Here is a 26,895-nt window from a genome sequence, read left to right on the forward strand (position 1 = left end):
AATGCTTCGCCCCCAATTTTCCACCCGACCCATGTCCTTTTCCCCATTTCTTCATTGATTATTCGAATTTGAAGTGCAGTCGTGCGGCTCAAACAAAACTCGAGCAAATTCATAATATGCATGGCGAGTAGGAATAAAAAAGGAGGACGAGTTCTTGGGAGACGGCAGAACACTTTGGACACTACACGGGTCCAGTTCTCACCTAAAAAGTTTCATCATATATCCGCTGAAACATTTTATTTGTTGTTGTCCTTTCCATTCGCGGAAAATCTTGTACTTTGTGTTGTCCTTTTGGTTTTTGCTGCTGTGAAAAAAAATTGCGAAGGAATGCAATAAAACCTTGTCAACTTTTATATTGCTCTGTCGGGCAGAAGTACTTAGGGATAGGCAGAACGGAAAGAAGATTGCTTCAAGTGATGTAAATACAAGGGGGAATTAAAGGTATCCTTAACAACAAATAGAAATCTGGAAAGAAATATCGTCTATAGATGTAAATACAAGGAAAAATTAAAGGTGTCCTTAAGCAGAAAATATAAGTTTATAAAGGAATATCAGAGCATTGACCAAGCCATAGATTTATGTGTTATATGAAGACTTTTCATATTCAAACCGATATTTGAACCCCTTGGAACTGTTGCATGCGTATATATTTTATAAATTAGGCTATGAGATCCCGGAAAATACAAAAGTAAATAAAAATCAAAACTATAAGTTAAGACCTGATCAATCAAAGTGAAAATGTGTCCGAAAACGTCGAAAACCACGCCGCTCCTGCTGATTGCCGGGATTTGTTTTGTGATCATCCTGGTCGGGATCACCGGAATAACCCTTATCAACAACATTAACCTATCGAATATCATTCGGTTGAACGAGAAGGTGGCCAGCGATAGTGTTAGCAACAACGAGAATCAGATCAAGGAGCTGAACTATGTGAACAATCATCCGCGGAATGTGTATCTAAAGTTGAATGGCAGCAGTGGGGATTCGGAGGAGGAGAAGATGCAGAAGGAGCAGGAGCTGCAGGAGCAGTTGGAATTGCCCAAGATATCCGCTGTTATTGGTGGCAGAAAGCTGAAAGTCCGGGATAATCAATTGAAGGAGTCGTCGGAAGCCATTTCCGAACAGCCATCTCCTGCTCCAGCTTTGCCCTCTCACCCTTCTTCCGGAGATCTGACATCCCTGCCCTCTTCCGGAGATCCTTCACCCCTGCCCACTTCCGGTGAGCCCACCATATCGCCACCATCCTACGCGGTCGAGAACGTGCACTCTCCACCTTTGCCCTTCGGCGGGGTCAAGTACAACGCCTCCAGCGGATTGATTGATTACGAAAAGCGAAACCAAGTCGTCAAGGTGAGTCAAGGGTTAAGGGCTGTCTGCTGCCCGCTGCCTGCTGCCCACCTGACGGGTTAAACGGCGCTGTTAAAGGTGTGAAGCCCAAATTGGAGTATCCGTTTCGGACCTTTATTATGGCTTAAGTTTTCATTAAATGCCCCACTATATAGTTGGAAAAATAAATTAATGAGCAAACTTAATATTATATGAGTAAGGAAGAAAAAAATACAATTTGTCGCAAATGATTGGAATATTTCATTTTCATGGATGGAGTATAACAATTTATATTGATTTTAGCAAGACACTCGACCAAGTGTTCTGCAACTTCTTGGAAAGTAACAAACACTATGTGGTATTTTCACCCCATTCTCAACACTGGAAAGATTTCCCAGCAATGAAGTGGGGGTAGAAAATACCAGGATAATGTTCGACTCACAGATAAATGGACAGCGGTGTTATTGAGCCGGTTTGTGAAACACCAGGGTGACGTTAAACAAGCACGTGACAACAAGAAAAGGAGGAAAAAATAAACTAGAGGAGGAGGTGTCAAGTTCCCCGACAGCAGCCCCCTCGTAAAGCGCACCTTCGAAGCCCCTGACTAACCCCCTTTTAAAGCCGCCTAAAACGCCCAACTTATCCGCTAGTGAATGTGATCTAAATCTTGGCGTTTATTACGCTCACTTGGCTCCTTCTCTTGTACAATTGCCATTACGTGGTTGGCTATAGTTGCCCCCCCTTCGTTTTGGCGCAATGGCAGGGGCGTCGCAAGGGGGAGGTCCTGTGCCAATTGCTTTACGCTTTAACGGCCCAAAAGCCCGTGTCAACTGGAAGTAGATACGTATAGAACGTGGAAAGCGACGACCTTGACTAAGGCGATGCGCCTAAACAAAATGCAGTTGAAAATACACTGTCAAAAGGGAGGGGGACAAGAGTGAGATATACCACATTTAAGGAATAAGTACTCCAGTGTAGACAAGTATAATAGATGCTAACAAATTTCAATTGAAAATATACTAAAGAACTGTAATGTTGGAAAAGTATACAAAATTCTAACAATATGCTGTTGAAAATACACTGCAAAAAGGCGGGCATCAAGACTGAAATATACCACATTTAAGAAAGAAATAATCTTGTGTGGGGAAAATATAACAAAAACTCACAGGAGTGACATATATCACATTTAAGGAATAAACACTCTTGTGTTAGAAAAGTATAATAAATACTAAACTATGTTACTTAAATAGGCAATACAAATAAAAAATGCTGGGTCTTATAAAGATATAAATATTTTTGTGCAGTGTTGACACTTTTTAATTCCATTTGAAAAAGAATAATTAAAATACCTCAACGAAAAAAGACATTTTAAGAACCTCTGAGCTATTTAATGTTATTTAAACCGCTTAAAGTGTTGGGAAATTCAAGTTTTCTTAAAATTCAACTGCAAAATAAGACTGGAATCTATTTTAATCTTAAATTTAAAGCACGCTTTAGGAATGCCAATCAAACTGAATAGGATTTAGTTGTGTGGATAACAAAACCCGAGGACAGCTTGATTAATTTGAGCGAGAACTTGAACCCAGATTGCATTTTATTGACTTAAATTTCCATTTACCTGCTGGAGATTGATATACATACCTCAATCACGGGGACAATGATTTCCATTTGCGAGGGGATGCAAATACTGTAGGTGAACGAATGTGTGATTACGATTTACCTGGAAAATCTGAAAGCCGAGAGGGGTGAAATACAAATGAAGACATTTATATATGACAAGGGTAGCTTAAGAATTGCAATTTTCATTGCTGATACAAGGGGGCATCAGAGCGGAAAATGTGAGGGAAACAATCTGTTGCAATTTAACTTTCTTGTTCTTGTTGGGCTACTTCATCGCCCTGTTTTCCTCTAATGTTTTATTCATTGTTCTTTTCCGATTATTTCTCATTGCAGGTGAGTTAACTTGGAATTGATGATACAGCTTTGTGATGGGGCAAATGGAAAGCTTAAAGATATGTATAACTAAGGCTGGCTAATATTGATGGCTGAGTATGTTTTACCTACTGGATTGTTCAATACTGAACTTTATACAATTACAAGTGTATATAACCCCTGAGAAGGTATACCATTCGTAATTGTTTTGTTCCCATAAGTAATTTATGTGGATTCGAGTGGCTTTATAAATAACTTATTTGATAATCATATTAAAATATTTTTTTTTAAGGCAAAAAAGAAGCCCTAATAATATTTCAAGTTCAGAATTTTCTCTTGAAAAGCCTTAGCATTGGGTAGAATTTCCATCGGTGGCGATTTTCCCGCCATTTGTTTTCCTTTTCCCTTCATTATTTCCATTGTTCACTTGGCTTGTTTTTCCCCTTTTTGTGCTGCCTTGTTTTGCTTTTCATGTTCTACACATGTCGGCAGCTAATAATCGAATTGTGTTCAGCCATTTGTCCGCCCCTCTTTGCTAATCTCCGCCCCCCAAAGACCACCCATCCGCCGCCCCTCGAGTTTTTCCACCCAGTTTGTCCATGCAAATTACAACGGGAATCGAAATGAAAAACGGGCGCTGGAGAGGGGTGGGAAAAGCGCGGCGAGCGAATCGAACGAAGCATTGAAAAGCCAAACGCAGACAACTGAGCCACTTGTCCAAGGTGAAAGTAAGCGAAGAGGAAAGCTGGGGAAATGGGAAAAGCGGCGTGGCATTTTGGGGGACAACATTGCGTAGCATTGACCAATTCAGCTGGCCGCCAAAAATCGCCGGGCCAAGTGGAAAACCAATAGAGAAGAAAAAAATACCAAAATCCGCACAGTGGAAAGAAAATGGGTTAAAATTGCGACCCTTTCTAAAAAGGATTATTTTAATGTATATCATTAGAGAATTTAACCACAAACTCATAGAGGTATCACACTTCGAAATCGGGGTCCAATAACAGAAGTTATGAAATCTAGAAGTGCAGTTTTGGCTTCCCATTCCGAAATCCATTTGAAATACGAAAAAATCGAACATGAAAATGGGTTAAAATTTGGACCCTCCTTAAAAAGGATAATTTTAATGTATATCATTAGAAAATTCAATTACAAACTCACAGAGGTATCACACTTCCAAATCGGGGTCCAATAACAGAAGTTATGAAATCTAGAAGTGCAGTTTTAGCATCCAATTCCGAAACCCACTTGAAATACGAAAAAATCGAACATGAAAATGGGTTAAAATTTGGACCCTCCTTAAAAAGGATAATTTTAATGTATATCATTAGAAAATTCAATTACAAACTCACAGAGGTATCACACTTCAAAATCGGGGTCCAATAACAGAAGTTATGAAATCTAGAAGTGCAGTGTTAGCTTCCCATTCCAAAATCCATTGGAAATACGCAAAAATTGAACATGAAAATGGGATAAAATTTAAACCCTCTTCAAAAGAGAAAATTTAAATGTATAACATTAGAAAATTCAACTACAAACTCATAAAGGTATGACACTTCGAAATCGGGGTCCAATAACAGAAGTTATGAAATCTAGAAGTGCAGTTTTAGCTTCCCATTCCGAAACCCACTTGAAATACGGAAAAATCGAACATGAAAATGGGTTAAAATTTGGACCCTCCTTAAAAGCAATAATTTAAATGTATATCATTAGCAAATTCAATTACAAACTCATAGAGGTATCACACTTCGAAATCGGGGTCCAATAACAGAAGTTATGAAATCTAGAAGTGCAGTTTTAGCTTCCCATTCCGAAATCCATTTGAAATACGGAAAAATCGAACATGAAAATGGGTTAAAATTTTGGCCCTCTTTAAAAAGGATAATTTTAATGTATATCATTAGAAAATTCAACTACAAACTCATAAAGATATCAAACTTCAAATTCCGGGTCCAATAGCAGAAGTTATGGAAGTGCAGTTTTAAGTTCTCATTCCGAAAAATCAAACTTAAAAATGATTAGAATTTTGACACTCTTTAAAATATCATGTCCCCTTTCTGTGTGTATGAACACGGGACCCTCTGCTTGTTGCAGCACTTTCTTATAGCTTTTTGACCACTGTGCGGTCATCAGTTGGACGAAAAGACCAAATGACAACAACAAACAGCAGTGCGCGCTGACACTAACCCAGTTTTCTTTCTTTTTTGTTGTCCTTCAATCGGATCAGTGGCATTGGTATGGGTATTTGTGTGTATTTGACCGATGGCCATGTGTTGGGGCATTTTGACCGTTTCGTTTTGACCAGTATCATTGTCAATAGCACAGGGTCAGCAAGGGGTTAAAGCGGCTAGTTAAGGGAAGAAAAGCGGAGGAAAAGTGCAAAACACTTTGAAATTTCGCAACGTAAGCGGGAATTAGAGCTAGAGTAGAAATGGGAGAAACGAGAAATCATAGTTATTTTCTTGGAAACTTTCTTTCTTATCATTTTACCGAACAATACAAATATTCGCTCATGTTTTCTTCTGCCGTTGCATTCAATTTCCCAGCCATGTTTTTATTTTCACATTTTTTTTTTATCATTTAATCTCTGTTCTGTAATTTCCTTGGCAAAAACTTTAGTTCATATTTTGGCCTGGGGCCACGCCCACTCCCCAAAAACTGCCCCACAGTCGCAGCAGCCGCCGGCACCTAAATGCAAATAGTTAGATTGTTTTCCCAAAAATATCCAGTGGCGATTAAAGGACGGCCGGTATGCTGGGCTAAGAGTTTCTTATTGGGAAATAAAGATGAAAAAAAACCCAATTTTTTTTTTGGGAATGACATGTAAGCTTAAAATAACTTTCCAAATATTTAAAAAAAAAATCATTAAAAAGTGCTAGTATTTTGGGTCAAAACCGCCATGTAACCCATTTAACGCGTTTTCCTATGGTGCTCCTAAAATCTTTTAAGATTCTAGGGTACTTATAAGATCGAGTCAGTTGAAGTGCTGAGATTCGGCTAAATATATTCTCTAAGATTAAGCGACAGAGGCGAAGTGAAAGGGAAAACTAGATTGCAGGAGGAAAGTTGGGAAGAAAAGCTCTCGCCGCGTCTCTTGCATTATTTTATGGCCTCAAGCAAATGATTTTTCTTTGCCAGAGTTTCTGGTTAAACTTTTTCGCTGCCAAGGAAGTTGGGATGTTGTTTTTTCCTTCTATCTTTTTTTCGGTGTGTGAGCGTGCATATTTTTGCAAACAATTTTCAACTTTTACTCCTTTATGGTATTTTTCGGTATTTTTGTTGTAGAGTCCTTAACTCCCGCTTTGTTCCCCTTTGTTGGGCTAAAAACTTTGTACTCGCAAAAGTTGCATTGAAAATATTTTGGATTATTCAATTATGGGGAGCTAAAGATGATGCAGCCCCGCATTTTCCGTATTCCATCCGCTTGTATCACTCTCTCTTTCTTTCTCTCTTATTTTTGCAATTTGAACTTTTCATTTTTTGGCTGTAAAGATTGCGCTCGTAAATCGCCCAGTTCTCCGGGGACTGTCATTAAAGTTAGATGGAAAAGGACGAATGCGAATACGAAGAGGGCGACGGGTACTGGAAAGGGGAAAAATCGGAACAGAGCAAGCGATACTGGTGGGGAACGAGAAGGATATAGCTTGTTCTGTGCGGGGCTTTTAAAATGAGAACACGACTGAAATGAAATGCCATCAAGTGAATGACGAAAGTCACGTGCCAGCGGCTGACGGAAAACAATTCCAGCGAGTGCCAACATTCAGCTGTGGCATGCCTCAAACTCAAGCGCAAAACTAGAAGTGTGCGACAGCCTACACTGCGCGAAATTCGGGGCACATCGTCACAGTGAACAGTGAAAAATAATCACATTTTTCAGACTTCAATTGGCGCTAAAGCAGCAAAAACAATACAAATGCATTGTAATACTAAATACTTTCATAAATCAACTGGAAAAAGTAATTGTCAGCGTTAATTAATGAGTTTTAAAAAATCGTGTCCTAATTTTAAAATAAAACATGTTATTTAAAAAAAATTACAGACTAAACAAAACCTTGTAATTCATTGTGAGACCTATAACTATCGCTGAAAATACTCACAAATTGCTGTTTTAAGCACGTTACATAGGTATATATTTTCGGTGCAGGATTTTGTCACCTGCCGTCTGGGATGTGGACAGATTGTGACATATGACGAGTGTCTACCACTCGCTACCTGCCTCTCACTCTGCGTGCCCCATCCCTACAACTCGCTCCCTTGCTGCCATGTTGGGCCATTCCATTGCGGAAATTATGTTCCAGCATACCAATATACAAAAACACATACGTTGAAGTACAGGAGGTATTTCCTGTGGTGGAAAAAGAAGCACCCTTTTTTAAACCAATTTGCAATACAGAAAATAAAACCCACTTTACATGCTTAGTTAAATAGAAATGGAGAAATCACAAGGGTTTTGTTATCACTCGTAAAGGTGTCTTAAAGTATGCTACAATAAATTTTTAGAATGCTCAAAAGTATTCCCTGCATACTTTTAGACACTTTTACGAGTAATAACAAAATCCCTGTGATTTCTCCATTTCTATTTAACTACGCATGTAAAGTGGGCCTTATTTTCTGTCCACTAAATAGGAGTGGTCCCTGTTTCGAGGGTTCACTGTGGCTTCACGGCGGTGTCGCACTCACGCACATCCATTTGAGGCTGACATTCCTGCGCCGGTGGCACGTTTTGAGCGACGTTTGCACATTGCCAGGATATAACTTGATGCTTAATGAAGACATCCAAACACAGTCACACACAACCAACTCATCCACCCACCCACCGAAATAAAGCCAGATGGATGAGTGTGTGTTTGTGTGGGCCACAAGAATACCAAAATTATTCAATCAATCAGTCAAATCCATCAAGCAATTTCCGTAAATTAGTCGACTTGATGATTGAGATACTGTGCTCTTTTGTCAGTGCTTAGACTGCCACTTAAATTGAAAACCAGCCATGGCTTAAGGGTATATCTTTGACAATATATAACAAGAAAGTGTAGTTCATTTATTGGTATTATTATTAATTGCATTTTATAATCACCAAATATATTTATAGATTTGCAAGATTTTGTTTGCAAATATGCAAAATATATACCTGTATCTTTATGTTTTCCACTTTCATTTAACATTCCTGCATTTCATCCATCAATCTGAGCTGCGGCTCATTAAGTCACGCAAAATCTGAGAAGAAACAGCCGGAGGAAAGCACAAAAGTTGCTTCCGTTTCAATGCCTGTTGACCTCTGTGCTTCGTCCTTCGTCCTGCCCGCCATCCTTTATCCTTGCCCCCTTTCTCACACTTTCTGCCAGCTGTTGTAATCCGTTTAAAGTGTTTTTGCGGGCTGTAAACATTTCGACTTTTAATTCACTGACAGCGGTTCTTCATTCAGTCCATCTCTCTCGTTTTTACTATATACCTTTCCCTTGCTGACCACCGGCTTTGGGGTTTTCCGGGGCTTATGGGCGCCATGGGGGCGTGGTCTCGGATAAATGGGTTTTTTTTGCTGTTAAGAGTGTAATTCGCAAATAAAACATTGCTAATTAGGTTGAGTACAAAACAGGCAAAGGGGTAATGCAAAAATAAGAGTGCAATTTAATCAGGAAAAAATCCTTAAAAATCGATGGCAAAACTACAAATTAATATATAATTACAGCTAAATTCAATACTTAAAAAAAAGTTAACAAGGTATACATTTTTCTATTATAGTTGGTTGAGATTTTGCGGAACTAAATAGCAAATTAATTGAAACACTTCCTATATGCTTAACCCCAACTAAGCCCCGACCTTCACCGTAAGGGCCGACCTTAACCCCTTAATAGGACCGCATTTAAGCGTTGCGTGATTTGAGCCCAAACATTTAGGGGGTTAAAGGGGTGGGTGGTTTCCAGTAGGTTATGTCAACGCGTTGGACTTTAATTAATTACCGGGAAAATTGTTAATATTTGTTCAGCCCTCACTTGCTCCTTTTCTCTCCCATTTCTCCCAGCGAAAGCAAACATGGGGATGTGGAGAAAGTAATGGGGCGGGGGCAGGGGGGTGGTCCTTGCTGAGTGCTTTGTCCTGTGGTCGTAATTTAATTTTTGCAAAAAATACCCAAATGAAAGCCACACCAAGAGCGGGAGAAAGGAGAAAGGAGAAAGAGGATGGCGCTCCAAAGTATGCAATGCCGAATTATGCTGTGTGTGAGAGCGCGTGTGTGTGTGTGAGAGCGGAAGTACATGGCAAAATGCAAAATAGCAGAGGCCACACCAATGCAAACACACACACACGCAGAAGCGCACCCACACAGGTGCATAGCCAAATACTTGCACTAAGCCAAATGGAAAAAGATTGGAGCTATATAGCCTAATTGAAAAATATAGAGTCGAATATTTAAACTATCTACAGTATTTAAATAATGAATTTCATATTTATGGAGTGTACAACTTATTTTATATTATTTTATTTTTAATTTTTTATTGCCATTTAATAGGACATAGAACACAAAGTTCTCCTTATTAATATTATAGGAGAAATATAAGGCTAAATAAAACAAATAATCAAAATATTTTTTTTCTTAGAACAAATTAGAGATTAAAATTGGAATACAAATAAGATAGTTTTTATAATCACATTTTTTTTATCGGTATATAAAACTATCTTTGCATTCGTAAATTATTTTTATGTAGATTTTATTTTAATGTTCTCCTCGTTGGGAAAAATAAAATTTTAGGATACACGAAATGCGCAATAATAGTACATATATCTGTGAAACAGATTTTCCGCTGTCCATTTTATTAACATTTCTGCGGCCACCGCCAAGTACGTGACTTTCCAGGTCTGTATGTGTGTGTAACTGGGCGATATTCAATTGGAAAAAAGGAAAATCAACTCAAACACACAGTCCCACTGACGTATGCATACATTTCAAGCCGAGTTGAAAGCGAGAAACTAAATATGAAACGAATTTCCAACGAAGGCCAAATATTAAGCAGAGAGTAAATATAGAAATAACGTGAAATGTGCGCAAATCTGCATATTGTATCCATGCAAAATGATTGCGATTTGTTTGAGGGTTCTTAAACGTTAGGTGTGTTGCATACGCAAACGATTTTCAATTGCAATTTTTAAATTGAAACATCTGGCTTCTGTGGTTTAACAAAATAAATCATTGATTTTAAGGGTATTAAATCTTAGTTTCGGCTTATCGCTTACATGGGAAGAAATTGTCGATGGTGAAAGCGGAAACCAATAAGTGGTGTACTATAAAGTATACTATGTATATTTGTAGAATATTTTAAATGAAATTTATCCATATCCAAATAAAATATACCATATATTTATAGTACATTTATTTGAATGACCTATTGCATTATCCAACTAATTTCCAACTTCATATCTTTCAGATGATGGAGCATGCGTGGCACAACTACAAGTTGTATGCGTGGGGCAAGAACGAACTGCGTCCGCTGTCGCAGCGTCCCCATTCGGCCAGTATCTTCGGAGCCTACGATCTGGGGGCCACGATCGTCGACGGACTGGACACCCTGTACATCATGGGACTGGAGAAGGAGTATCGCGAGGGTCGCGACTGGATCGAGCGAAAGTTCTCCCTGGACAATATAAGTGCGGAGCTGAGTGTCTTCGAGACGAACATTCGATTTGTGGGTGGCATGCTGACGCTGTACGCCTTCACGGGGGATCCACTGTACAAGGAGAAGGCCCAGCACATTGCCGACAAGCTGCTGCCCGCCTTTCAAACACCCACGGGGATTCCCTACGCGCTGGTCAACACCAAGACCGGCGGGGCCAAGAACTACGGCTGGGCTTCGGGAGGCAGTTCCATCCTCTCTGAGTTCGGCACCCTGCATTTGGAGTTCGCCTACCTGAGCGACATTACCGGGAACCCACTGTACCGGGAGCGAGTACAGACCATCCGCCAGGTGCTCAAGGAGATCGAGAAACCCAAGGGCCTGTACCCCAACTTCCTCAATCCCAAGACAGGCAAATGGGGACAGCGTAAGTGTGGGGGGGTTCAGTCAGGTGGTCCGGCATATATTTTTTATATTTGTTGTATTTTAATAATGCTTTGAACCAATGTTAGTTATGTTACCGAAATGTTCTTGTATATAGCTAGACGTCGGAATGTAGTAGAAGTACACATTTTTCCGCGTTTCTTGACTGGTTACATTTTTCTTATTAGATTAATGATAAAATGATTTTGATTTTATGAAAGAAATTGTACCCAAATAAGTTTTTCTAGAAACGAGACGTTAAAAAGGAGATTTTATATTATGTACATGATATGTCTTTTGTAGATCTTGACTGGTTCAGCCATAGACTAGTATATTTTTCTTGACCAATTCTAAATTGTTCTACTACCACACAGTTCACATGTCCTTGGGCGCCCTGGGCGACAGCTACTACGAGTACTTGCTGAAGGCCTGGCTGCAATCCGGCCAAACGGACGAGGAGGCCCGCGAGATGTTCGACGAGGCGATGCTGGCCATTTTGGACAAGATGGTTCGTACCAGTCCCGGCGGACTAACGTATGTCTCTGATCTCAAGTTTGATCGGCTGGAGCACAAGATGGACCATTTGGCCTGCTTCTCAGGTATGTATGCTTGCCTTAATACAACTTGAAAAGTATTTAAATCATTTGTCTTTTTTTCAGGTGGCCTTTTCGCCTTGGGAGCTGCCACGCGCCAAAATGACTATACGGACAAGTACATGGAGGTGGGCAAGGGCATTACTAACACCTGCCACGAGAGCTACATTCGAGCACCCACTCAGCTGGGCCCCGAGGCCTTTCGGTGGGTTCACCTAGCACAACCCTAAATTAGCATAATGATATACTAATTCGCATCATGATCATGTAGATTCAGCGAGGCCGTGGAGGCGCGAGCACTGAGATCGCAGGAGAAGTACTACATCCTGCGGCCGGAGACCTTTGAGAGCTACTTTGTGCTGTGGCGCCTCACGCACGACCAGAAGTACCGCGACTGGGGCTGGGAGGCGGTCCTCGCCCTGGAGAAGCACTGCCGCACAGCGCACGGATACTGCGGCCTGCGCAACGTCTACCAGCAGGAGCCGCAGAAGGACGACGTCCAGCAGAGCTTCTTCCTCGCCGAGACGCTCAAGGTGAATATTTGCCTGAAAATGTCTTCAAGCTCCCATTAAACATGGAATTAATCAATTTTGGTTTCAGTACCTGTACTTGCTGTTCTCGGACGACTCGGTGCTGCCGCTGGACGAGTGGGTGTTCAACACGGAGGCCCATCCGCTGCCCATCAAGGGGGCGAATGCGTACTACAGGCAGGCCCCCGTAACGCTGCCGGCCTCGAATGCCTCGTAAACGGGCTGGTTGCTGCCTCGCTGGCTGTTCGGGCTGTCCCTAGCAATGCACCTTACTTAGCTCTCGATATTTGCATACTTATGTCGTGTACCACATCGTAACTGTTTTTTTTTTTGCCTTTGGTTTAAGTTTTTAGTTTAGTGATGTTTACGTGATGATGACAAGTGCGTACGAAATTTATTGCATGTTTACAACAGCCAGGCACACACAAACACGACACGAGAAACTTTCAATGTAACATATTTATAAAGCCTGCACATATATAGGAACTTAAACGCTAACGGATATATCGTAGTTTAGTCCTTAACTGTTTGCACAAGTTTCTCCGAGTCTCTCTCTCTTTTTTATTTACCCCATGGGGTATATAATAATCCAAATAGTTGACAGAGGTTGACGCTGGGGAGACCTCAATTTCCATTTAAAAGCGAAAGCGAATGATGTAGACGTAGGCAAACACTCTTGATATTAATTATGATATACGATATATGATATATGTGTAAATGTAAAACTCAGGTGTTCTTATTATGATTTACCTTGCGTTCGAACAAGGCTCTTTCTCACTAACCAGCTACGTAACTATCTCTACAAGCATTCTATGTCTCTGTGTGGATTAATGGATAGATGGCCACTTGGCGGGCATTTCGATAGATCTACTGATCTACTCTGCTGATTTCCAATTCGAATCTTTGACCACTTTGTTTTGTATATAATTTCTATTAGCTTTCCTTGCAAAATGAAGGCAGAAGAAAATCGAATTGATATTTATACAAATATATATTCTTACACAATATTGTTTACTTTGTAGCCTAAATATTTAAACGTAAATCTAATATAGAGTCTAGCTTACTTTATGTGACGAAACAAATGTAACGCGAATTACCTTAAATCCAGAACATCAAGCGAAACGAAAGCAAATGAAATATATATAAAAATATACCTAAATAAATATATATTTGTATTTAATTAAATCAAATAAAACGTAGGCAATTGTTAAAGTAAATTAATTATACGATGGCACGAGCCGAGCGAATGGTAATTTAATTTTTAACAACTGTAAAGGTTTTTTATAATAATAATACCAATAATAATCATATTTATAATTCTATTTATAACTGTAATCCATAGAGTAAGCCACAAGCATCGCATGATAAATGAAATATAGAAGTTATTTAATTGTTTTTTTTTTAACCTACGCAGCTTGTGCTGTGTAAAGTGATTTAACAAAAGTAAAAATAACATAAACATAAGCTAAGACCCTAATGTAAAACCGAAGAATTTTAAAGAAACATTTTAAGGAAATAAAATAATATCAAATTTAATTAAAACGAAAAACCAGAAAAGCTAAAAACGCAAGCTAAAGGCTAAAAATAATAGAACGCTAAAGAAAAGTAAGTCGACACTAACTAAGCGTAAATTTAGTCCTTAGAGCCAACTTTTTTTGTTTAGATCAAATTAGAATTGAGGCCAATAGCGAGATATAGGATGTGTCCGATGGCGGAGCATAAAAAATAGATTTCAATGGCAGTTTGTAAATGCATCACACACAATGCGTTCATCAACGGCAGTCCCTGAGCTGCTGGCGATGAAAATTGTATTTTGCCTAAATCATAAGTCTAATAAAGATCTAATAATTAACTTATGTTTTGCAATTTGTAATTGCATAGTATTTTGGGAACTTTAAGGATGTTGGTTTCAGAAGGGGCACCAAAAAATCCACTTGAATACTTAATAGAAAATATACAATCTTGAAAATGCATTGTTTTTTCAGCTTTCCTTTCTTTCTGTATATATTTTTATCTCGCAGCACATTGATGGCTCAGTGATGTTGTGTATGACTATAAACAAGTACCCCCATCCCCCATCGATTCCACTTTCAGATATGTTTATGTATCTGCCACACAAGCCACTTCGCAAGCAGTTGTCGAGCTCAATTAATGAGCAGCCCACTTAAACTGAATGTGCGTATACTTAATGAAGAAACTTGCACAAAAGGCGAGCACAAAGCACGATGTGAGGTTAACAACATTCGCCGGCGATTCGAGAACCCGGAAAGGGAGTGCGTCGCGACAGATACACCCTTCTAGCCCGTTTCATTAACCCCTTACAGGCGGATTGTTAAAAAGCAACACATAAAATAAAACAAAGAATAATAGATAGCAAGGTATTAAGGCATTTTAATGAAAATATATTACAAATATGCTACATCGTCGTGGTTTATAAATTTTTATAAATTATGATTTACAAATTTGATGATAGGTTACGGTTTTTTTAATTTAAAAAAACCTTTTTTGTAAATCTGTCAATATAGAAATTTTTACTCAGTGGGTTAACATCGATTGGCGTGCAAAGTCCGACTTTTGCCAGCATAAGATGCCTTGAATGGGAAATACAGCTGGGAAGCGAGTGCGAACAAAGCATAATCATAAAATGGAGGAGTGCCACCGACGATTGCAATCGCCACCCACCATTCACCCACCCACCGCCCACCACCCAAATTCAAACAGAGAGCAGCCATACGGGAGAGTACACCTAAAGAAATCTAGTTTCAGTTGGTTGGCTCAAGGTTTAATTTAATAATAATAATTTTTAATAGACTGCTTAAGAAATGTATCTCAAACTCAAACCGATTGTAATCGTGATATGGCAAGTAACGCACTTTTAAAGCTCAACTTGGGGCTACCATTCTGCAAGTCATTTGAAAATTAAAAATTAAAAGAAAGTTTATTAATTATTCATTAAAAAATGTAGTTTTGAATCACCATTTTGCAAACCATAAAATCGTGGGGTTTCTGTAAAAACAAATAATTGAAAACTATTTCTCTAGGTGCACCATACCGGTCGTGTTGCCTCTCTTTCGCTCCCTATCTCTTTGTGCTCTCTTTTTCTTTGTTGACTAGACGAGCCCGCCAGACCAGCTTTGGGTGTGTGCGTGAGCTGTGTGCTGCGTGCTGCATGGCAATGCCGTGGATGGCACTGTTGTTGTACCTCCGAGTTGTTGTCATACCCTAGGATTTTCGAAAAGTCACACAAGTGGTCGGAAAAAGGTTTGTCAACCAATATTTACCCACCCAAAAAGTTCAAACAATTTAAAATGTATTATTCTAAAAATACAAATGCGTTGGCATAACATTTATTTGGCCTGGTGCTTTAGCTTGCCCTTCTATTTAGTTTTTATGGATTGCTTTAAGCATTACATTTTAAACAAAATAGTAAGAATACTATTTTTAAAAATATACTTTCATTTCAGTTATGATATTTTATTATTATTATTATACTACTTTATTGATTTGCTGAGGTATTACCTTTTAATTTGAAATATTTATATTGATCCCAAGCAGCAGGGGCGAAATCTGTCAAACTCTATAACTCTTTGCGGAAATTAGACTTTAAATTTCGTTTATCCAGAGGTGGTGTAAAAAGTGTAAAAAATATAGTGAAATTTAAAAAAACTATACTTCTTTGTTGCAGGGAATTCGCCGGTCGCCTCAGTTCGCTGAGAAGGTTCTACTCTTTGTGCTTGGCTTGTTTTTGTTTTTTGTTTTGGTCGTTGACGTTGCCGCTTCGCTTCTAGCAAACCGCACAGTTCGCATCGAGACTCCGAGCAGAGCGGCAGGCACAGGCAGAGTTGCAGTTGCAGATACAGATAGAGATACAGATACAGCGGATCGAGACCAGATACACAGACTATACTGTGGCTACTTAAGAACCCATCCCCAGTGAAGAAAACCAAAGGAAGAGCAGTGTGAACATGCCGTTCCCCATCCATCCGCCCAAGCAGATGCCCTGCCCCCACTGGCAGCACTTCCCCATCAGTCCCGTGGACAGCAAGCCCAATCCCTTTGACTCCGCGGGCGGAGCGGCGGCAGCGCCCACCCAGGTCAGCATGGGGGTCAACAAGCCCCCGGAGCCGCTATCCTACAGCTACTGCTTACAGTGTAAGGCCTCCGGTAAGGAGTCATCGAACACAGTCGACAGGGAGTAAGTTCTACCCAAAAACTTTGGAGGTGACCCTTTCAACCCAACCAATCGGCCATCGCCTGTAATCAGCCACTTCAGCAGAGGACACACACTTGGAAAGCCCGTTAAAAAGAAAACAATCACCGAAAGCGCAGAACAAAGTTTTGATTTCAAGAGATAAACCCCATTTTTCATTTCGAAATCAAAGATAAGCTATACGCATCCCAACAAACCATCCTTTTTTTTCTGTGCTGTTATTATATCATATGGAAATGGATGTGATCCTTAAAGCATGCTTACATACCTAGAACTGATATTTAAAAACAATGAGCTATAAAAATGTGAAGATGCAGTCAGACAACCCATATTTTCTGTGCTTTTGCAATTTGACTTTAAAATAGTTGGTCTACTAAAAGCAGGTCCACGTAAAAGTAATACTTTTCAACTCGCAATAGATATGAAATGAGAAACTAGAGCTATTTGTACTGGAATATCAGGTCCAAAGGCAGCCAAATTTCTTCCTGTGTTGTTATTATTTAACCTAACCTAAGCACATGTTCCATTTATTTTTGCTGTTTTTTTTTGCTATAATTAAGCTAAGCATTTTGTACGTATTTTATTTGTATTTAGAGCTAAAGACTACAGTTTATACGGCTTATGAATTTATGAATTTTTGATATATTTGTATAAGAGAGCGCCAATAAACGCACGACGCATTTAAAAAACGAGTTCTACACAAATACAGAAGCACTCCCCATATACGCACGCCATATGCTGGCAGTTTTTTGATTCCAAACTCAGACTGTTGGGTCTGTTTTCGTTTTCAGTTTCGTCTCGTTTGGATTTTTATGTTTATCAAATTTTCCAAGGTCACCTACGAGGCGTCAAACGAAAAAAAGGTGCGATAAGAGCGACTTGAGATTTCAGTTTTCGATTTGGAAAATTCGGAAATGGTCGGGTGATTTTTCCATCGCCTGTCCTACAAGCAAGTTCAACAAACCGTTGAAACTAAGGCGATGAGAGTGAAAAACGAAAGCGGATGAATAAAGGGTGTTGGGTGGGGGTGGGCGATTAATTGCATTCGCTCGCCGCTGCAAAATAATCAAACACAGTTCTCAGAGAGTTCGTATTTATGTATGCTAAGATTGGCATACACTGAAAAACAAGAATAAATGCATAAAGAAGCCAATGCTAGCTAAGCACAAATCTTTTTTTATTATGTTATTTAGATGATATTTCATTCCCAAAAAATAGGTTTGCTTGCATAATGAGAATCATAAATGAGATACAATTGTTTTTTTCCTTGCCGGTGTCAATTTGTTTATATAAGGACGTGCACACATGTTTGTACTATATTTAACCTTATCGCGTGAGTCGGCGGGTGCGTGTGCGAAAAAACTAGAAAGTACTGACAATCGAATCGTTCGTGTTCGCTGATAGGTGAAATTAGAGTTTTTGAATGACACAACGTAGTATTCCGTTTTCGGACTTTACAATTCGGAATTTTCTTCAAAATGGTAGTTTATGGCCAATGTTTTCAGGGCTTATCTCCCCGATACGGCCATTATCTGACTTTGAGTCTAGCCAACGTGCCCCCAAAAATAACCCACACAAATGAGGAGATATGAATTTATATGGTGCAGATAAAAGTGAAATCAAACATAAATAAATATACAAAAATTAGAATCGAAGCAGAAGGTGATAAACCCTTTCATTTAAAACCTACTTAAAAAACATTTTGTTGAAGGTTTTAATCAGAAATAAAAAAAACCTCACCCTTTACACAAACCAATTTGTTTCGAAATTGTACTTTATATTTTTACAAAAATGTAAAATAGTTTTAGTCGAGAAAGGAATAGATACCCCTAAAAAGTTACGAAGTATTGGTTTAATTGTTCTTTCAACAAGCGATCATGTAATTTTGGCTTTCAACTTCCATAAAGCTTTTGAATGTTTGAGCTTCAAAAAGCTTTTTTGTTTAAATAATTCGTTTAACGGCATTCAGTGTTGTCAAGTTAAGTCCTTCCCGCTAAATCTATTTTGATCTTCATTTTGAAAAATACTGTTTGGGTAAATTAGCAAATTTGAGTAAACTGTTTTAATTCCAGGGTATTAGTTAATATTAAAATAATAATAATAATATTTAATAAAGTAGTAGTTGATTCTGCGCATAGAAGTAGGCTGTAAATTTAAAGTGTTTTTCAGCAGGAGTAGTAGTCAAGGGGTTCTTTATTAGTTTATCCATTTGAAAACGTAAGTCCTATGTTTAAGCAATAAGTATTTTCAAGCTTTTTTAATTTCAGACACCAGGCGAACATAAACGCTTAGCAGGTGTAGAAACGATCAGCTGATTAGCTTATTCCAAGCTTACTTAGAGATGCCCTAGTGATTTCTTCCGTTTGGCAAGGCCTGAGCAAATACATAGGACTTAACTGTTACTTCGTGCATATCGTGACAAGCTCGTGACAAGATCGCGACAAGCCCGTGACATGCTCCTGACTCGGCCATGGTTGCTCATCTCTGGTCTGCGTTTTGCTCACAGCTAACTGTTCCTTCCCATGGAGATCAATTTCTATTGGTCAGTGGGGGAAGGGGAAATATGTAAAGGGCCGCCATCTTGAAAACAAACAGCTGTTTAAGTTCACTTTTGGCTACCAGCTGCCACTTGCTAAGTTTTCTGTTTGCCTGGTGTCTGAGAGCCACAAATCCAGCATTTTGACCGAAAAAATGTTACGAAGCCCTTCAATATGTTGAAGTAAATTAGCGACTTTTCAATTTCAAACACCAGGTGAACAGGAAAATTCGTAGGTGGCCAACGATTAGTTTTTAAGGCTTGACTAGAGGTGTGCCACTTCAAAAAATCGAAGGCCTCTTGTTGCCGACCAAGCGAGAGCCCACCCCTAGTCGGCTTACACTAAACTAACGGTGTCCTTCCATTAAAATAATATTAACGCCCAGCAGCTACCTACTACAGATTATGTTGGCCTGGTGTCAAAGATCAAGAAATTAAATTTCTGACCTTGTTGAAATGTCAATTCATTGAAATCATAAAACCAAAATACCTTATTTGCTCGTCGAGAAAATAGTCAAATTGCTAGATTTTTTATTTCAGACACCAGGCGAACATAAGCGTTTAGTAGGTGTAAAATGATCAGCTGACTAGCTTATTCCAAGCTTACTTGGAGATGCCCCAGTGATTTCTTCCTTTTGGTACGGCCTAAGAAAATTCATAGGACTTAACTGTTACTTCGTGCTTATCGTGACAAGCTCGTGACAAGGTCGCGACAAGCCCGTGACATGCTCCCGACACAGCCATGGTTGCTCATCTCTGGTCTGCGTTTGGCTCACAACTAACGGTTCTTTCCAATGGAGATCAGATCCTATTGGTCAGTGGGAGGAGGGGAAATATGTAAAGGGCCGCCATCTTGAAAATGAACAGCTGTTTAAGTTCACTTTTGGCTACCAGCTGCCACTTGCTATGATTTCTGTTTGCCTGGTGTCTGACTGAAAAAATGTTACGAAGCCCTTAATTTTTTTGACGAAAAAAAAATTTATTTTAAGCCGTTTTTCAGTCTAATTTAGTCAAATCTAGGCGCACAACAAAAAGACCGACTGTTTTGAGCAGCTTACAATCTAGGCTAACGATCCTTATCACTTTTAGCGAAATTTATTTTTGGACCAGTTTTCGCATTTTTTTTCATCCATTTTTGCGAAAATTGATCAAAAATTAATGTTTGAAGATTTAAATGCCCAGCGATTGGGAATTTAATTACGAGCTCAACGAGGTATGACATTTCATATTCCGACTTTATTTCGCAAAATGATTGCCAAAAAACCTAGTTTGTTTCGGTCAAAAAATAGGTAGAAGGATTTCAGTCAGAAATACCATTATTTGTTGCAGTTTTTCAGTCGTAACTTGGTTGAAACGAGGCGCACAGCTGAAAGAGCGACTGTTTTGAGCAGCTAACAACCTAGGCTTCCGATCCACATCACATTCCGGGAAATTTATTTTTTGACAAAATTTCACATTTTTTATAAGGGGTAACATCGTCTATTTTTGCGAAATTCGGTCAAAAATTAAAGTTTCCGGTTTTGAATGCCAATCGATTGGGAATTTAATTACGAGCTCAACGAGGTATGACATTCTCGATTCCGACTTTAGTTCGCGAAATTGTTGCCAAAAAACTGTAGGGGTATGATATATTCCCCCAAAGTTAAACACCAACACACATATATATGTACTTCTAGTCTTTATTTTATAATTTCGTCTGTTCAGGATCACGGTCGGCGTTCAACTGCCCTCGCTCTCAGCTCACGATCCGCATCAACCCCCGATTCATTGAGAGAGTGTGAGAGCGATGAGATTGAGAGAGAGAGTTAGAGAACAGTGAGCGGCATCGTACAACAACAACAACTTATTCTTAGAACTTACACGAATGATCTAGAAGGAATACAATAACATACACATACATACATACTACGACGTAGCATTCCTGCTACAATTCGGCCGTCCTGACATTTTAAGATCCCCTGATCTTGTGTTAATTTACAATTGATTTCGGCTTATATTTATCTTAGTTTCTATAATTTAGTTTTTTATTTACAAATTCTTTGATATATTTACAACTTTACTTTCGTTTTCCAATCCAATGCTTAATATTTTGGCTACTCCAGACACCTTGATAAGGGCAACGCGATAATTGAAAACCTTCAACATCTTTTATCAAGTATCTATCATTTCTCAAAACTTTATCTATAACATAAGGGCCCTTGTGTTTAGGTATTAGCTTTCTTGCGACTCCTACTGAGCTATCAAAATTCTTTACCATAATGTAGTCTCCCACTTTGTACTCCGAACTCTTTGTCCTTTTTTCATTATATCTCTGTTCGTTGTCTTTTTGTAATTTTCTTTGCGCTTCTGAACCATCTTTTCTAATTTTGTCTAAATCTCTAACATCACTAACATTATCTAATTCTTCTAACTTTTGTCTCAATTCATCAATAACTTTACCTTTCTGCTCGATTCCAAACAACATTTTACTTGGCATTTGTGCTATGCTTCTTTGCTTCGTGTTGTTCAATGAAAACTCAACATCTTCCACAACTGTGTCCCAATGCATTTTCTCTTCTGGATCTGCTAATTTAGCTATCATTGGTCCGACAATTCTATTAATCCTTTCTACTTGTCCATTGGCTTGAGGTGACCCAGTCGCAATTTTGACATGTTTAATATTACATTCTTCCATAAATTTTCCAAAATCTTCCGACGTAAAACAGCTTCCCCTATCCGAAACTATACAAGTTGGTCTGCTGTAAGACCTGAAATAGTCTTTCAATGCTATAATAACTTCCTTTGTGTTCGTCGTTTTTGTTGCATATAGCCTAACATATTTGGTAAATCCGTCTATAACCACAAAGAGATGTTTCTTTGCTCTTCCATTATCAACCGGTCCATAATGATCAATATGTATAATTTCGAATGGCACATTTCCTTTTGGTATACTGTGCAACAGTCCTTCCCCTTTCCCTGACTTTGGCGAATATGCTACACATCTTATACAATTTTCAATATGTCTAACCACTTTCTCTTTCAAATTCGAAAACCAATACGTCCTAGCAATAGCATCCATAACTTTATCTCTTCCTAAATGACCTAATTCATTGTGATATTTGTATAATATCTTTTCCTCCATTTCTTCTGGAACACAAAATAACAGCTTTCCATTATTCGACTTTCTATATATAACTCCATTCCTCATCTCAAACATTTTATCTTCCTCATTTTCTAACTTTTTTCTAACATCTTTTAATTTTTCATCTTTCGCTTGACAAATAATTAAATTATCTTCAAAGCTATTCGTTTCAACTACCATTATGTTTGTATTTCTACTTAACGCGTCAACATGTTGCATAAGTTTCCCCGATTTGTGGACTAATTCAAAGTCATATTCTAGCAATTCTAATGCCCACCGTGCAATACGGGGGTTTAACTCAATTCTATTTAACGTCAACGTCAGTGAGTTACAATCTGTGACTATTCTAAATCGTCTACCCTGCACATAAATTCTAAATCTTCTAAGAGCGTAAATTATTGCTAACGTTTCCAGTTCAAAACTATGATACTTTGCTTCGTCTTTTGTTGTTGCTTTCGAAAAATAAAATATTGGATGAAGCTTTTTATCCTCTTTTCTTTGAAGCAAAACTGCTCCAAAACCTTGTGCACTGGCGTCTGTATGCAATTCTACCTCGTCCTTGTAATAATATAATCCTAACACTGGAGCTTCCACCAACTTTTTCTTAAGCATTTCAAAACATTGTAATTCCTTTTCTTCAAATACAAATTCTTTATCCTTTTTTAACAATTCATATAGAGGTTTAGCGATCATCGAAAAATCTTTAATGAACCTTCTAAAATACGAACACAAACCCAGAAAGCTTCTAACACCGTGTACTTTGTCTGGGACGGGAAAATCTCGAACAGCATCTATTCCTTTGTCATTAGCCTGTATTCCTTTGCTAGTTACCAAAAATCCTAAGTATTGTACACTTGCTTGTAGAAACTCACACTTGTCCATTCTTAATTCTAGTTTGTTCCTTGCTAATCGATCAAAAACTTCTCTAAGAACACTTAAATGTTCTTGCATTTCTTTACTCGCAATCATGATATCGTCCATGTATATAACTACCTTACCATCCCTTATCATGTCTGCAAAAATCTTATTGATAAATCGTTGAAACACCGCTGGTGCATTCTTCAGCCCCATTGGCATCCGCATAAACTCAAATTGTCCTAAAGGCGTCATAAATGAGGTATATTTTATCGATTCACTATCCATAAACACATGAAAGTAGCCATGCTTCAAATCTAATTTCGAAAATATTGTTTTATTTACTAATGTATCTAATAAATCGTCAATCAAAGGTAACGGATAATTATCTTTCACCATAGTCTTGTTAAGTTTTCGGTAATCTACACATAGTCGTAAGTCGCCTGACTTCTTTTTAACTAACACTATTGGAGATGCATACTCAGATTCACTTGGCCTTATAATTCCTTCACTTAGGTATTCGTCTAATATCACCTGTAATTTTTCTTTCTCTGTGTAAGCTAAACGTCTGGGCGAACAACTGAATGGTTTTGAATCCTCTAATCTTAATTTCATTTCGCATCTAACCTCCGGTTCCTTTGGCCTTTCTTTATTTACATAACAACTTTCTACCATCTTAACGAACTGACACCTAACATTATAATTCACATGATCACCGACTTTGTATTCAACACTTTCATCCGTTAAATTTATATTAAATAATTCCTTTTCCACTAGATTTATTTCCGGCTCAATATAATTTTTATTCGTAACTTCTTCTTCATTTCTGATTTTACTAAAAATTTCTTTAATTGTTTCCCTGCTGTCCCTAATTCCATGATTAACATCGCTAAAAATTGTATTCTTATCCCTAACATTACTAACACCATCGCTAATTATTTGCTTTTCATCACTAACTTCATCGCTAACTATCTGCTTTTCATCACTAACTTCATCGCTAACTATCTGCTTTTCATCACTAACTTCATCGCTAACTATCTGCTTTTCATCACTAACTTCATCGCTAACTATCTGCTTTTCATCACTAACATCAGAAGGATTTTCAATATTCTCAACTGTAACCATTTTCAAAGTGTCAAGGCTTAAATTTAGATTACAAGCATCCATAAAATCTCGTCCCAAGATTACATCATGACTCATAGATTCGTTTGCCACAATAACTAAATTAAAATGTATTTTATCTAAATTTTTCATAACATAACATAATACTTTTCCATGCGTTTTTAGGTAACTTTTGTTTAAACCGTAATATGAACTTAAAACTGGTAATTTTGAAATGTCTTTGGGTACTTTGGATATTTTGATAAATGAAATCGGACTTCCCGTATCTATGAGGCATTCTGCAATTAACCTGGTATTTGATTCGTCTACAAAATTAATTTCAACATATCTTACATAATTATTTTCGCCCTCGTTCATGTTTTTATTGTTCAAACATTTCGCAACAAAATGTCCCCTCTTACCGCACGCATAGCACGATCCTTTCTCCCGCTTCGACTTCCTGCACTCGTACGCCCAATGCCCTTTTGCATTGCAATTGAAACAGCGAGTCTTCTTGCCGTCCTTGGGACCCGTTGATGTCGTCGGCCTGCCAACTCCATACGATTTTGGCAAGCTTACATCCGCAAACGCTCTCTTAATGTGCCCAATATCCACAAAGCATTGAATATGCGCCTGATTACGTAACCCTTGATTGGGAATTCCTTCGATGATGCAGCTCAACATTTCATCAGCCTCAATATTAATACCCTGAGCAAGCATTATCTTGTCGTCGATATAACTCCCAAAAGTTTCGCTTTGTTTCCATTTGCGACCTTCGAATTTGCGTCTTCTCTCCAACTTCGATGATTTTCCGCCAAACTTTGAAATCAGCTCTGCAGTCAAGCCATCCAACGGTAGCAACACGCGGTCTGAATTTGCGTGCAGCCACTCATAAGCTTTTCCTTTAATTTTGCTCACCATTAGCATTTTCTCGAATTTTCCACCTATTCCATAAATCTTCGCGATATTATGCATTTGAGTAGTCCATTTGCAGGCACACGACTCGCCAGCAAAATCTCTCAACACCTGTGTTGCCATACTCAACGAGACGCCGATGCTCTCGTTAAAGTTTTCCACCACCGCAACGTTGCCATTTTTCACTTTACGTTCGCTGCTTTTTGCGTTCCTAGAATTCTCTCCAGCCTGGTCGTGCATGTCGTCTTCTGTATAGTTTTCGTTCCGTTTGCCTCTAATTCTGAGAATGCTGCCAGCAACTTCGTCATTCCTTTCACCATCTTCGCCGTTTATTTCGCCGTCTTCTTCGTCGTAACTCTGGATGCCGCCGTCTTTGCCGTTACTTTTGTCACCGTCTTCTTCGTCGTAATTCTGGATGCCGCCGTCTTTGCCGTTACTTTTGTCGCCGCCTTCTTCGTCGTAATTCTGGATGCCGCCGTCTTTGCCGTTACTTTTGTCGCCGCCTTCTTCGTCGTAATTCTGGATGCCGCCGTCTTTGCCGTTACTTTTGTCGCCGCCTTCTTTCTGGATAGTTCCGCCGCCTTCGAAATTCTCGTCGCCGCTGTCTTCGCCTTTACTTTTGTCGCCGTCTTTGTTTCCTTTTTGTCTCGCCATTTCGTCAAACTTTTCCCGAATTTCCTTCGGTATATTATTTAATCGCAAGATCAATTGTCTCTTTGTTCCGGTTGTTGATAACTTCAATACACTCAACCACCTTTTTAATTGTTCAATCGACTCGTTGTTTAAATCCATTTTGATTTTCTTTTTACTAACAATTTAATTAATTGGCTCGTGATCGGCCCACTTCTGATTTTGTAGGGGTATGATATATTCCCCCAAAGTTAAACACCAACACACATATATATGTACTTCTAGTCTTTATTTTATAATTTCGTCTGTTCAGGATCACGGTCGGCGTTCAACTGCCCTCGCTCTCAGCTCACGATCCGCATCAACCCCCGATTCATTGAGAGAGTGTGAGAGCGATGAGATTGAGAGAGAGAGTTAGAGAACAGTGAGCGGCATCGTACAACAACAACAACTTATTCTTAGAACTTACACGAATGATCTAGAAGGAATACAATAACATACACATACATACATACTACGACGTAGCATTCCTGCTACAAAACCTAGTTTGTTTGGGTCAAAACTTGGTCAAAACGAGGTGCACAACTGAAGGATTAACTGTTTTGAGCAGCTTACACCCTAGGCTTCCGATCCCTATCACATTCCGGGAAATTTATTTTTTGACTAAATTTCACATTTTTCATAAGGGGTTCTTTTCAGCAGGAGTAGAAGTTAAGGATGCATAATTGTTTCTTTATTTGCAAACATAAATCCTACGTTTGATCAACTACTTAAAAATATTTGCTCCTGAAAGTAGGCTGTGTTTTTTTTTATATTATTTTTAGTAGAGGTAGGGACAAAGGATATCTAGTAGCTTATCTATTATCAAGCCAAAAGCGGCTACATCCTTGCCAGCACTGCTGGCGAAAGCTCTCTCCCGCGCTGGAAGCTTTCTCTCCCGCTCTCTCCTTCGGCGGCATGCGCTCTCCGCAGAGGTCCTGCAACGCTACCCGTTAGCTTTTTAATCATGTGGCCCGCTCTGCTCCGCCTGCACCTCCGCCGCAGCTTCCCCCCTTCGCCTCTCGCCATCTTCGCACGCATTCGGAGCCGACGCAACAGCAGCAGCAGCAGCAGCAGCAG

The 26,895-nt window shown here is 38.9% G+C and overlaps 2 protein-coding genes across 3 annotated transcripts in view; both read left to right on the top strand.

Annotated features, from left to right (window-relative positions):
* The window catches only part of alpha-Man-Ia (alpha-Mannosidase class I a), a 57,997-nt gene extending 43,733 nt beyond the window's left edge, over positions 1-14,264 (top strand). The window contains exons 2-7 of one of the 2 annotated variants that reach the window (XM_017081656.4): positions 663-1,350; positions 10,677-11,289; positions 11,660-11,884; positions 11,945-12,083; positions 12,150-12,411; positions 12,479-14,264. In XM_017081656.4, the coding sequence (XP_016937145.3) occupies positions 739-1,350; positions 10,677-11,289; positions 11,660-11,884; positions 11,945-12,083; positions 12,150-12,411; positions 12,479-12,625 (1,998 nt within the window). In that variant the 5' untranslated portion in view covers positions 663-738 and the 3' untranslated portion in view covers positions 12,626-14,264. The remainder of the gene's footprint in view (positions 1-662; positions 1,351-10,676; positions 11,290-11,659; positions 11,885-11,944; positions 12,084-12,149; positions 12,412-12,478) is intronic. The other variant, XM_036820274.3, reaches the window with a different exon arrangement.
* Positions 14,265-16,184: 1,920 nt separating this feature from the next.
* LOC108015055 (uncharacterized) lies at positions 16,185-17,343 on the top strand. The gene has a single exon (XM_017081295.4). The coding sequence runs from the start codon at positions 16,374-16,376 to the stop codon at positions 16,605-16,607; it is 234 nt and encodes a 77-aa protein (XP_016936784.1). The 5' UTR covers positions 16,185-16,373; the 3' UTR covers positions 16,608-17,343.
* The last annotated feature ends 9,552 nt before the right edge of the window (positions 17,344-26,895 follow it).

Source organism: Drosophila suzukii, chromosome X (genome assembly GCF_043229965.1).
Source record: "Drosophila suzukii chromosome X, CBGP_Dsuzu_IsoJpt1.0, whole genome shotgun sequence".
Classification (NCBI taxonomy): domain Eukaryota; kingdom Metazoa; phylum Arthropoda; class Insecta; order Diptera; family Drosophilidae; genus Drosophila; species Drosophila suzukii.